General features: G+C 42.7%; 1 protein-coding gene across 1 annotated transcript in view; it reads left to right on the forward strand.

Moving 5' to 3' along the window:
* The window catches only part of EMILIN2 (elastin microfibril interfacer 2), a 236,171-nt gene extending 226,201 nt beyond the window's left edge, over window positions 1–9,970 (forward strand). Inside the window, exon 8 of the mRNA XM_085605825.1 lies at window positions 9,206–9,970. Coding sequence (XP_085461951.1) covers window positions 9,206–9,543 — 338 coding nt within the window. The 3' untranslated portion in view covers window positions 9,544–9,970. The remainder of the gene's footprint in view (window positions 1–9,205) is intronic.
* The last annotated feature ends 4,205 nt before the right edge of the window (window positions 9,971–14,175 follow it).

Genomic DNA, 14,175 nt, shown 5'->3' on the forward strand with positions numbered 1-14,175 from the left:
GAAACAAGTATAAGAACTTAGGGAGTATTTTCATTTTAATTAAGTTACATCTGTCAAGCAGTCCTATAGGAAGCCTATGCCAAATTTTGAACAGTTTAATAGTTGCGTTTAGGAGTGGTACATAATTTAAAAAAAATAATCTGATTGACTCTGGCTATTATCTTTACCCCCAAATAGGTCACAGTTGTACAAGCCCCGGTAATAGATTTTTGAATCCCGGCCGTAATAAGCACTTGAGTTTTGTTAGCATTCAATTTATAGCCCGAAACATTGCCATATTTCTCAGCTTCTTCCTTATTCCTTATCACAGCCTCGCTTGGATTGGTTTATTAGACCGCTATATCGTCAGCGTATGCCATGATCTTAAGTTTGAAAATCCCAGATTCCAGTGGCTTAATATGCATGCAGGATTGTAAGGTGCGTAAAAATGGCTCTATATATAGGGCGAAAAGTAACGGAGACAGGGGGCATCCCTGCCTAGTCCCACACAAGATCCGAAATGGTATTGATCGGGACCCCATATAAGACAGCTTGGCCTGAGAGTTACAATATAGAGCCTGTACACAAGACCAGAACTGTACACCTAAACCAATCTTAGCCAATACAGCCCATAAAAATTCCCACCTGACGCGATCAAACGCCTTTTCGGCGTCTAGAAGGATCATTCCAAAGTCAATTTTGTTTTTCTCTGCAAAGTCGAATGCTCCAATAGCCATATTGACGTGGGCAGTAGTGTCCCTCCCCAAAATGAACCCATGCTGTCTTTTGGAAACTAATCCCGGCATAAGCGGAGCTAGACGAGTCGCCAAGATCTTTGAAAATATCTTGGCGTCCGTATTAATAAGAGAGATTGGCCGGTATGATCCGCATTCTATTGGTGGTTTACCCTTTTTTAATACGAACACAATCTGTGTCGTATTCCACGATTCCGGTACCTCTCCACTAGTGGCCACAAATTGTATTACCCTAGTAAGGGGCAGAAGCAAAATCTTTTAAAAAGATTTATAAAATTCTAATGGCAGTGAATCGTCTCCAGCCGCTTTCCCCATTGGCAATGCTGATAACGCCAACTCAACTTCTTTTATCGAGACTATCTCATCTAAAATAGCAGCTTTCTCGACATCTGCTACTGGAAGACCGCTATTATCGATATAACATAGTGTTTCATCTCGATTCGGTGCCCAAGTGCGAGAATAAAGCTGTTGATAAAACAACAAAAATTGTTCTAAGATGTCTGAAGATTCGGTATGCAGAAACCCATCTGCTCCCTTGATAGAATTTATCCTAGTTTTCGCCTTTGCCTCTGCAGTTTGATAAGCCAATATGTGTCGTATGTGCTCCCCATATTTTTCTAAGCGATGTCTACTATAGCTGGCTGCCATTTTATCCCTTAAAAACTTTTTCACTAGGGCTCTTGCATCAATTAACGACAGAAGCATAGTATCTTGAGCCATTGAATCTTTCTTTACTAACTCCGCATGTTGTTTCTCAATGTTACGTAAATTATGCACCAGTATCTCCATTTCATTTTTACGCTTTTTATTCTGTAAAAAAATATATTTTTGTGTAATACCATGGACATACGCTTTCATTGTGTCCCAAACAATTAATGGGGATGCTGACCCTGTGTTTACTCTGAAGAACTCCTCCAGTTGCTGAACCATATTAACCAAGTATTCGCTGTCCGTCAACAGATACCTAGGAAAGGAAAATGGCCGAACTTCCTTTTTCTCGCTTCAACCCAAAAAGAAAAAATAATGGGGTTGTGGTCTGAAGTCACCCGGGGGCATATTTCCATCTTTGATGTTGTAATTAAGCCGTCAGAAACCCAGGCCATATCTATCCTAGAATAAGATTTATGAGGGGCTGAATAAAATGTATAGCCCGGTATTGTTGGATATCTGTGTCTCCAAGCATCCTTAACAGACTGAAGCCTTGCCATTTGTAATATCGCAGCACGGGTCGTACGCATTCTAGAATTAAGGCTTTTTCCAGTAGAGTCTATACCATAATCTATGACGCAATTAAAATCCCCCATAATCAATTTTTCACCCTCCCAATTTAACAATTCTAAATTAAGATAGTCAAAAATAGCGGGATCATCCACATTAGAACCATATATTACACAGGCCACATATTTTTTACCCCACGACTCAAGCTGAGCCAATGCCCAACGTCCCCATTGATCGGACTGGTTTTTGAGCACTCTGCAATTAAACCTCTTGTCTTTTAAAATAGCCACTCCTTTTATAGATACTGATTGAGTGGTACAAATAATAGTATCATACCCTAAGTGCTTCAGCATGTTTCGATCTTTGTAAGCAAGATGTGTTTCTGTTAAAAAAAACAATTGAGGCGGATACATTCGCAGCTCTTCGCGAACTAACTGTCGCTTGGTTGCGCTATTGAGAACAGCCACATTGCAGGCCATACATTTAATCCAATTCATGGTATAATTTCTAGCTTTTGAATAGGCCCCCTTTTGCTGCCTCCAATGTCCCCTAAAAGATAATGTTTACTATTATACCACCTGCTAATCTAAAAAACAGGCTTCCATTTACCCTAACCCAGCAGTGCCCTAGTGATGATGATTTTTTTGCCCCATTTTCCCACCCTTACCACCAGACACGAGCAGCGACAATATGGACGGCAGAAATGGGTCTGGAGGCTGTATAACAGAGTCCTCAACTCTTACGCTAATTCAGTCTATGTATATGCCTGAGAGATCCGACAAGAGCCCACCCAATGCAACCAATCCTATCCATTCATTTGATGCATCTAGTAATCTAAGCCAGCCAAATCGGGGAGAGTACCCTGCTGATATATTGAGGGCCGATGAGGTAGCGGAATTCGCGAAGGTTTGCGCTGCTATAGATGGCATTTCAGAGGAAGGTGAAGGCAATGAGTCGGGCTCATTTGACGATGTTGAAGAGTTAACAGAACTTTTCACACAGGCTCCCATGGATATGGGTAAATCACCTATGGGTAAGAAAGGGAAATGGAAGGCTAAAAATAAAACAAAAAAATTACTTGGCGGGCAGAACGCGGCACCTCGACGTGGTAAAGCCATCTCAGATAATAGCCCTTTACGGAAATGGGTGCAAGCGAAGAGAGGCGTCAAGACCATGGCATTACGGCTTTCGGGTACCAGCCCAATCGAGGGTAATCCAACGAAGGCCCACCCTTCACCCATAGTAGTAGAGGATAGCTCCAAGCTGGGGGGCCCGGATGGGATGCATTCTATACTCCCAGTCTCTGGAGATGTACATGCTACAGAAGGAACTCATGTCACCCAGGGGATGGCCCAACTAGGGGATGGAGCAACAGGTAGCCAAGAAGTGCTGACACCATCACTCTGCCTGATACTACAGTCCCTAAATGAGCAAAGGCAGGAGGCGCAACAACATTATATGCAGGTCCGAGAAGATAACAGCAGAATGCGACAGTCTTTGCAGGAGATGGCATACAAATTTGGAGGGCTAACTCAAGATATTTTAGAGCTGCAGCAGAGAGTTACGGTCACTGAAGAACTGTCAGCACTTACAGATGTTCTTGTTAAGAAGCACGAGGGTCACAGCTCAGGCATACAGATCAAGTTGGAGGACATGGAAAATCATCAGCGCCGGCAAAATCTTAGGCTTTTTGGTATCCCAGAAGGGGCAGAAGGGGCGGAACCGAGGGCCTATATGGTCCAACTATTCCAAAAGTCCTTTCCTGACCTCTCTGACTGGGACTGGGATTCCCAACTGCAAAGGGTTCGCAGACTATCATTAGTCCAGAGGAATAAGGGGGGTCAATACCCTCGTCCATTCCTGATTTATTTAGGAAATTTTCTACTGAGACAGGCAGTGGCAATGAAAGCTCGACCTAACTCTCCAGTTTTAGCTGAATCAGTTACTTTTTTTGTAAGATCTGACCTAAGTAAGGCTACAATGGATAGGCGTTGGAGGCTACGTCAATTTATAGACCCAATAAAAGCCCTTGGAGCTCAGGCCTTTCTGCAAGAACCCACACGCTTAAAAGTTCTTAAAGATGGTCATCTTGGAAGAAAAAGAAACAGGTCAGGAAGTGGCCAAGTGGCAAGCCGAAGCTGCGGAGAAGATGTAGAATAGGGTCTTATGGTATTACAGATATGAACTAAGAGCCTAATTGGCCTGTGGAGGTTTTTGTTTTCTCTTGTACCAAGTAGGTTTGTCATTGTTGTCTTCCTTCTCTTAATGTTGATTTCGAGCCCTGCTTATCATGAATTCTTTTTCTCCCTTTTTTTCCCCCTTCTTTAGCAATAGGCTAAATTAAGCGCTATCTCAAAAAGAAAAAGAAAAAAAAAAGTTGGTTGATATAGAACGAAGAGGTGTGGGGATGGCCATCATGGCTGTGGCTCCGTAGGGCTGCCTCATCAGCGGCAGCTGGTAAAAGGGGGGAGTGTTCTTCTAAGTGACAGGGTGGTGGGTGGTTATCAGGGGTTGGTAGGGGTTTTTGAGTGGCAAGGTTGGTTTTAGGGTGGGCATGGGTTTTTGGGTGGCAAAGGTTATTTTAAGGCTCAGGGTGGGTATGGGTATTTGCATGGCACTGGTTCTTTTTGGGGTGGGTATTGTTTTTTGGGTGGCAAGGGATATTTTAGGGTTTAGGGTGGGTATGGGTTTTTGGCTGGCTAGATTAATTTTAGGTTAAGGGTAGGTATGGGATTTTGGGATTGTGAGGGAATTTTTAGGGTTTTGGGTAGGTATGGGTTTTTTGGTGGAAAGGGAATTTTTAGGGTTTAGGGTGGGTGTAGTAATACTAACACACGTTTAGGTCAATATCTCATTTAAAAGGTCTAGATAAACCACTGCTTCTCTGTTGAACAACTGGAACTATTTCTCCACCTATCATGAGTAAGTTTTATATAAGGCAGTTAGCCCGTTATGATAGTATATGCATAGGTGCCTCATGGGGCGAGCAGTGATGGAAAGGTAAGCTTGCCCAGATTAAGAAAACTTGGGCATAGAGCTGGGACTTGAATATCGATGAAGTTTATTGGGCAATAGACCGTAAATCAATAGATATTAAACATTGACTTTGAATAACTGTTCTAGCGCTCCATTTTTTCTCTTTTCATTTTTTTCTATTTTAAATGTCCATTCCCTCGCACCCAGCATTGTATTTCCTATCAGTCCTTTTGACAGATGTCCTCTCGCACTGACCTACTGACCTATATACCTCTTTCCAAAAGAAACACATAACACATGGTCTATGTGGAGATTTGACTTACTCAACTTCAAATTGGACTATCACATGCACAAAAAACATGATCACCAGTCTAGTGAATTTCCTTTACCTATAGGTCCTCTTTATGACTTGCGGAGTGGATGAGTGTTAATTAAAGCATGCACTAAAAATGCTACATTGGGGGATGAATGCTAAATACCAACTATTCTGAGACGCGCTGGCCTCCCCCAGGGAAGTGGCCATTCCCATGCGTCTACGGCTCATCCAGCTGAAAATCCTCCACCGGGTCTACTTTGATGCTAAGCTCCTGTTGAGACTGGGTAGGCGCCCTGACCCGCTCTGTCTCCAGCACTGTAATCAAGTGGGTACCTTTGTCCACATAATATGGGAATACCCACAAATTCAGTACTATTGGGAAAAGATTACCCGCCAAATAGAGTGGACATGTGACAAGCCCCTAAAGTTATCTCCCCAGCTCGGCCTTCTTAATATTTGGGAGGCGACTGACCTCACCCAGGCTGAACAGGCTTGGGCCTCGATGGGCTTTACCATCGCGAAGCGCAACATTGCACAGAAATGGGGGGTGGACACAGTCCCACTTATAAGTGATTGGGCAAAGGACTTGGATAGTGCAATGATTGCAGAGAAAACGGTGTTTAAGGGACGAGGATGCCCCAGGAAATGGGACCATAAATGGTGAAAATGGAATAAGTACAGAGGAGACATCTGCATCTCCCCTACAATACAGCTGCGGCGCGAGACGCAAACACTGATGGCCCAGTTAACAGCAGAGGTGGTGACCTCTCCACTGCCACACTAGAAGGTATACGGCTGCCAGGCCTACATCATTTCATTGTACCACGATAAGTAGTTTCTCGGCGAGCTATGTATCTTGTAGTTGGTTGGACACTGACCGGAGGCAGTGAACTGCAGCTACCTTTGCTCAATTGTGTGTGGATGTAAAGTTGCGAGAACCGTGTGTGGGGGCGGTAATATGGCTATGATGCATGATGTGTACCGATACAATGTTGTTTAAAATAAAAAATGTTAAAAAAAATACCAACTATTCTGAGTTCTGCGTGCCAGAATGAGGCATAACATATGGTATAATTTTTGTTTGCACCAATTACCGTGTGCTTTGCACATTTTCACGTACATTATTTGGCAGTTTTCTCCTTGCGAAATGTGTCTGGGTAAATTTGTGAGTGTGGGGCAATGATTCCTTGTGGCAATTTCCTCATGCGCTAATTACATCCTATGGTGTTTGCCTTGTGTATAAATTAACACGCAACTCTGACTTCCGATTTGTGCACAAATTCCTGTTTGTGCACAAACTGAAACTCACCTAATTTCTCGAAATGAGGGTCTTGGTGACATTTGCTGAGTTTCCAGATGAGGGTGGGAGATCCTATCTTGGAAATTTGTGACAGCCTCCATACAAACCCATTTGATGAGGAAAATGCCTTCATTGCAGCTTTGCGCACTCCTGTTACTCTATTTCCTAAACATGTCCACATTGAAAGAAATGTGTCCTCTTAATCCAGTAGCAGCACAGTATGGGAAATTCTCATTAAATACCAGACTGAGAATATTGCTGGCTGTAAAATCTTGGCTCTGCTAACTGTTTTGATTAAAAAACGTATGACTGCCCTTAGGTTCTTGATTCATTATCTAAGAATGTTAGTTCAATGAGCATTTTGTTCTCTGTAGACTCTTATTTTGGTTAGCAAAAGAGACGTAAACATGTTTGAATGAAGCTCTGATATTCAGTTGTATAATATGAACACAAGCAGCTGTAACAGCTTACTAAAATTGTCACTTGACAAACATGTTTTCTAGAAGTCCCTGCATGGAGGCTTCCTTCCCCAGACCCCCACAATCAGCCACTGTCTCAACTAGCTAGGCGATCCCTTTCCCCTCCCCCAGGTCTTCTCTCTCTTTATTCATCTCCAAGGGATGTGGACAGAAGTTGCTGACGTTCTGCTAAGTATTGCCTTTGGAAAAGCCTCGTTAATTTACAACTTTCAGTATGTGTGTTTGACTACATCCTCTTCCATTAGGATTAGTTACCAAAAGACATTTGGGGCAGAGGCATTGATGTGCTGGGAAAACGGTCTTAGACTACATTGTAAAGCTGGGCCTACATGTAAAGGAACTGCAAACACTTTGCCTCGGGTTTGCATTCAATTTTTCAACACAAACCCAATGTAATGTGCCCGATGTAAAGTGTGTTGGAATTTACTTTGGATTGTAACTTAAAGTACTTTGCGTCAAGGGGGTATTCCATGGGTGGTGAATGGGAGTTCCAGTGCAAGCTCTCTTATGTTTTGACATAAATCCCTATCTACAAAGAATTGTAGACAAGGATGTGCCAAAAATCTTGCACCTGTTTAAGGCATGCGAAACAATAAGAAATGGTTTCCTTTCTCCTCGTTTTTCCCACTTTGCATGTCTGCCGCATTGTACAGCACACATACAAAGTGGGGGGAAACCTTCAAGACGCTGCTGAAATCTGTTCCTGGTTATAGATACAGGCTACATCAACAATGCTAAACAGGGCCGGACTGGCCGTAGCGGGCACCGGGCGTTTCCCCGGTGGGCCGCTAGGGTGGGGGCCGGTGTTGGGCCCCTGGGGGGCCATTTTTGTTACCGAGGGCCGGCAATATCAGTCCCCTGTAACAAAATTGGCCAAAACCGGCCCTCGCAAACTGCTCGGCAGCACCCCCCCTCACCCCAGGGGGGCAGCCGAGCATTTTGCCAGGGCCAGTTTCGGTTCCCAGTCCGGCCCTGATGCTAAACACTGTAAAAATACTTAGCTTGTTCAGATGTCATAAAGGGTGATCGGGTAGAGGAGCAGTCAGAGCGAGTTTGCTTGCAATATGAAAATAATTATACTGACCACCAGTTTCCCTCTGCAGGTTTAAACATACAGACAAATTACTGTGAAGTTCAATTTAAAATATAAGCAAGCTCAATGCCACTAATGCAGCAAAAATCATTAAGAAAATATAGCATTTGTTTGGATCTAAAAGGGGGTATTGTAAACCCTTCATGAAAGTGGCTAGAAAATGAGTTTTTGTGAACCAGTGGACATTTGCCAGGAGCGCTTCTATCATGGCTCATCTGGTACTCTTAGTTCAAGTGGTTCTGTTCTAGCCATGAGTTTTTTTTATTGTGACATAAAAAATCCTATAACATGCAGGGTTTTGAACAAATGAGGAGCATGTGCAGAAGAATGGCTTTGTGTTTCCTACGTTTAGAAGAAGAAATAAAATACAGAGAAGCATGTTGTAATGTTTGCTACCAGGGCCCAAATAACAGATCAGGTGCCCTGTCCCTGGTTGGCCCTTGCTGTGTTCCTGATTATGGAAAATGTGAGCTTCCCAGGGCAGACACATACGCTTGTCTCCACTGAAAGCAGTGCATTGGTCAAAAGAGGACTGGCTGTTTGAAGCTGTTGATCAGCCTTTCACTGCCGGCAGAGAGCCCAGTCTCTTTTTCAAGGCAGAGCGCGTATTGCACCACAGGTGGGAGCAGCATTTGATTGCTACTGCCTGTAGGGACCCTCAGGGAAGGGTGGGTGGAGCTCTTAACTTTGCCGCTTCATATGTGGCGCTAAATCAGTGCACCGCCTAACAGCTTTCTTGCCTCTGCGTCCGTAATACTGCACAGGCGCAAAGGGTTCACTCATTTGGGAGGCCACAGTCCTATGCAAATGAAAGACCTCCTCTTTGTTATGTCTGCACAAAATGTGCAATGGCGTGATCTATTTCACAGAAAGGGCCACACCGGCATATGTGGTCTCTTCTGTAATAACCAAAGTGCCCCATCCGTGCAAAAGACAGACGCAAATGCCCTTTGTATAACACTGTAACTTAACCCATTGTTTTTTTATGTCGAGCCATGCTTTTGCATTTCAAAGTTTTAGAACGCTAAGAATTCCAGAGGAGATGTATTTGCCCAAGCTTGAGTAATCTGGTTCTTCTGTTTCCTCCAGGCATCTTCACCGCTCCCTGTGAAGGCCGCTACCTCATCACGTCAGTCCTTGCTCCCGAAAGAGACCGGTATGTTGAAGCGGTCTTGTCGGTCTCCAATGTGAGCATTGCACAGATGCACACCTCTGGCTATCGGAGAGAGCTGCTGGAGTACCACAAGCCGAATTCTGGAAAGCACACATGTGGCGGCCCGGGAAGCTTTCACCTGGTCCTTCATCTGAACACTGGTGATGAAGTAAACGTTGTCATAACTGGGGGCAAGCTGGCCAACACAGACTCTGACGAGATGTACTCCACATTCAGTGGAGTGTTTCTTTATCCTGCCCCTGCTCACAGATAGCTCACGCTTAACAGAGCACAAGACAATCTGGAAGGAAAAACAAAGTTTAAGCTTTAATATATACCACTTATGGACTGTATTTGTATGACCGACAATGGCTTTTTTTTTTTACTATCCTGTGAAGTATAACCCCTCACGTTACCACCAGGTCACTGAACTCTTTATAGTTGTTATATAACTTTTACCTTGGCCTTTTCAACCCCTTACTCGCAGCTCCTTAATGCCTCATCTTGGATTTAACATTATGTTTACTGTAAATCTGAACAGAGCTTCAAGAATTGCATGCAGGCGAAGCTTTGATGTGCCATCGAGGACACAGTTTGCACAATTCTGGTCATGGTCAAATTTGCACCTTTTCTTGCGACTCAGGGGTTCGGTTTTACATTCAGCTGTTATATTTAATAATTAATCTCTCATAAAGAGTTAATTACGTGTTCTTTTATTTGTTGAACTATGTAAATGTTCGTTATCTTGCCTCTTACTTAGGACTTGAACCACTTGGATGAAATTTGCATGTTTTTAAATCCTTCTTTCGCTGTCCCCGATTTGATGTTTATGTTTTTTTCCTGCTCCACAATCCACTGTATTTTTTGACACGAACATATAGTCCTTTCATCCTGGAATACTCATTTGATACAGAATACCCCTCTACTGGTTCTGTGATACCATTGCAACATGTGATGAAAAACAATGTAACTATGTCTGTAGTACCTCACAGCTGACTTGGGCATGTTCAGCTACCGCGCGTAATGTATGTGCAGCTCAGCGAGCTAAAGCCTAAGGTAATAGATATAGGCTTCTATTTACTATAGCAAGGATCCGGATGTCCTGAAATCTAGTCCGGATGGTTTACTCCTAAACTTGGAGTAAACTGCCAACTATTATGACATTTAGAAAGAATCCCAGGAATGCTCTAGGTTGCAAGCTCGGCACAAAATGTTAGTAAATCTGCCCCATAATCTCCACTAGATGTCATTTTGAAACAGACACATCCAAGTGAAGCCTGCTGATGTTCATCTAGGTACAGGTGTGGAAGTTACATGAACTTTGTTTAACTTCTCTAGTCCTACCTACCCTGTAGATGAATAGACGAGAGAAATCCAAAGGGAGCGTCAGAGGAGCAGACTGGGAACAGCGATGCAAATGAGGAACACTAACTTTGTGGATTTTCAGAAACATTTATCATGCATTTCCTAAGCGTCATCAGCACTTCTCAACTCATACTTGACCGATCAAGTGGTGTGGAAAGTGTACCAATGTTCACAGTAGATGTGTGGAGAAACATTTAATGGGAAAAAAGTCCGTGTAAATGAAAATCCTTTTTAGCAAATGTTGAGTTTACACCTGTGCACGGCTGAGAGCTTTGCTAATCAGTTAACCATCCAAAAAAAAGAATGCAAGGCATAGGTGTACGTCACTTGTCAAGGATTTTACTTTAAAATGGGTGCCTTAATCATCAGGTGAGAGGTGTATGACAATGTTGAGAGTTTTTATAAATGCAGGTTTTTAAATGATTCCAAAATGTGGAGGTTCGTGGTGCACAGGCAGTCTGGTTTGAATTACACCTTGCAACACATCGCACAGACCCCATTTCACGTTCATATTTTGGGATGGCACCACAAAATACTGAAAGTAATGCGATTTGTACATTTCCACTGGGAAACTATTTAGCTGATAAAGTAGCCAACAAAAGTCAATAGCAATTTGATAAACAAGATGAAAAATCCATTGGAGTCTTGATGTGGATGACTCGAAGTACAGTATTGGAAGAGCAGACAGCCGGCATGTGTTTCGTCGTGTTAATACGACTTTTCCAAGGCTCGCAAAATTCTACCGCAATATGTCAAAAATTCTTCTAAGAGTCCCCCTGTAATTTTCTAGGGATCCCAAGTAAGCTAGGATGAATCCATCAACGCCAGCGATTCTTTTAAGGTATAATACATCCAAAGTAAAATGTTCAGGGTAGGCATAAGAACCCGTATTCTGGTGTATTGGAGGTAGGAGTTCAATAGTAGTCGAAATATCGTGTTTTACGCACTAGTCATAGTATTATCACACTTCAAAATTGTCCGCTGCGTTTCTGGACGATCGTCTCATACAGCGTATAAGTATGTATATTCGTGCCGAAGTTAAGTGGACGTCACTTCTGGAGGACGCGACACGCGGAGTAGAATGAAGATGCTCGGGTCTCAATATTACATGATGGGACCTTGGAACTACAATTACGAGTCTACACCTAGTTTTACTTAACTTCGGCACGAATATACATACTTCTACACTATATGAGACGATCGTCCAGAAACGCAGCGGACAATTTTGAAGTGTGGTAATACCATTACTAGTGCTTAAAACACGATATTTCTACTACTATTGAACTCAAACCTCCAATACACCAGAATACGGGTTTTTATGCCTATCCTGAACATTTTACTTTGGATGTATTATACCTTAAAAGAATCTCTGGCGTTGATTGTTTCATCCTAGCTTACTCGGGATCCCTAGAAAATTGCAGGGGGTCTTTCAGAAGAATTTTTGAGATATTGCAGTAGAATTTTGTGAGCCTTGAAAAAGTCGTATTAACACGACGAAACACGTGTTGGCTGTCTGCTCTTCCAATCCTGTACTTCGAGTCATTCACATCAAGACTCCAATGGATTTTTCATCTTGTTTATCAAATTGCTATTGACATTTGTTGGCTACTTTATCAACTTTTTGTACTGATTTTGGGTTTATTAAAGCCGTACTGACTACTTAGTCAGACGTGAGACACACTAGTGGTTGTGGTCTGTAATTTATACTTGCTTGCATTATATATAGGAAAGAAATTGTTTCATTTCTGTATATAGGACGAACACTGTTAGATGGCACGGTGTTCTACATAGAGCACACCGAGAAAATATCTATTGTTATAATACTGGGATAAGACTGATAAGGAAGTACTGACTATTCTTGAAACCACTGCCATTTTCTCTTTTCTACAAACTATTTAGCTTCAGGTTTTAAAAGCAAAAGCTCTTCATACTTTCAAAAAGTAGTGTCACTTAAAACAAGCCTGTACCAGCCAGAAAAAAGCACACCACTGAAACACACTCAGTAATAAATATGGCGACTTCTTCACCCACACTATAAACCCCATTATCCTTTTGTGTTTGAATGATGCGTGTTATTATAGCCTTAGAGCTCGCCGTACAGTGCTCTATTGACCATTAAAGGTCTGTGCTAAAGGCGAGGGCCTTTAACAAGGGAGCCGGTGTTTAATGGCTGGTAGAGCCTGCTACAGAGGATTCTAAGACTATTAGAACATTCCACCCCTAGAGACCAGAATATTCTAATTTGTAGGGGATTTCTCCTTGGGCTCCGTGAGGCCATTTGTTCACAGCAACAGCTATGAACAAACATTGGAATGTTGGAGCTTCGTACTTTTATCGGGCATTCGAAGCTCGGCGCACTCTATTATTTTCAATGGAGCTCTCAACCTTCCAATGTTCTAATATACCATAAAGAAATAACACAACTCAATGGTGCTCATGTTAGTCAGTCGGTGTAAAGGTTTTTTTAACTAACATGTCCCTGGGTCAGCCTTAACCATACCTTACCCTGATTTAGCAATCACTGGCACTTCAATGCGGAACACTTTGTTCACATCCGAGTTTATTTGTGGGCTTGCATTAGGATCAACAGAGCTGATCAAGGGCTAAATCTTCTCCAGTAAAACTCCTAAAGGTTAACCCCAGTTTGATTGTACAGTGTCTTAATGGTATGTTAAACGTGTGGATTCCTATTTTATCCTGAATCATATTGGCGTCTAGAGTAGGCATCAGAAAAGTTCACAGACAAAACCTAAAACAACGAAAAAAACAATTAAAATGCCCAAGTTTAGAAGCAAACATTTGATTTGAGTCATATCCTGAAACAAATATTTTGAGTCAGAGGTCTGGGCTTGCTTTTGTGATAAGCAAAAGGCTGCCATTCACAATATGTACTATTTTTAGTGTGGATGTTTGAACAATCATGTTTTAAGGAAATACATCCGGCCCATAGATAGGCCTCCAAGGGTCCATACAAACGAGAAGGGTTTTCCTGTCACAGCAAAAGTATTTCAGTATAGTGCATCTGAAGGCCCTGTGTATGGATGTAATGTTTTCACATCTGTGGTTTCTCAGCCTCACTAGAGGAGGCATGCTGATGGATAACTTACCGAAGCTTAAAAGCAATGTGTAGAAACTAAGGGGCATATTATCAAGCCAGGCGATAAAATTATCGCCGCTTTAGCGGCAGAAAACGGCCGCTAAAACGGCGATAATGGGCTTGAGAATATGCTCTATGGAATTCCAATTGAAGCCCATGTTAAATGTGAAGGACATCTAACCTGAGCTTCAATTGGAATTACTTAGAGCATATTATCAAGCCCATTATCGCCGTTTTAGCGGCAGTTTTCAGCCGCTAAAGCGGCGATAATTTTATCGCCGGTCTTGATAATATGCCCCGTAGTTCTGTGTTACTAGGCAAAGGTTGCAAGAAGTAGCTTCCCAAATGAATCTCGGTACACCGGCTTTCCTGGAGCAAACACGGGTAGTCTGCGCCACTCTCTGGTCCAACCATTCCAGCTGCCTTTACAGGGACAACACTCCT

The sequence above is a fragment of the Triturus cristatus genome, chromosome 5_1 (assembly GCF_964204655.1).
Source record: "Triturus cristatus chromosome 5_1, aTriCri1.1, whole genome shotgun sequence".
Lineage (NCBI taxonomy): Eukaryota > Metazoa > Chordata > Amphibia > Caudata > Salamandridae > Triturus > Triturus cristatus.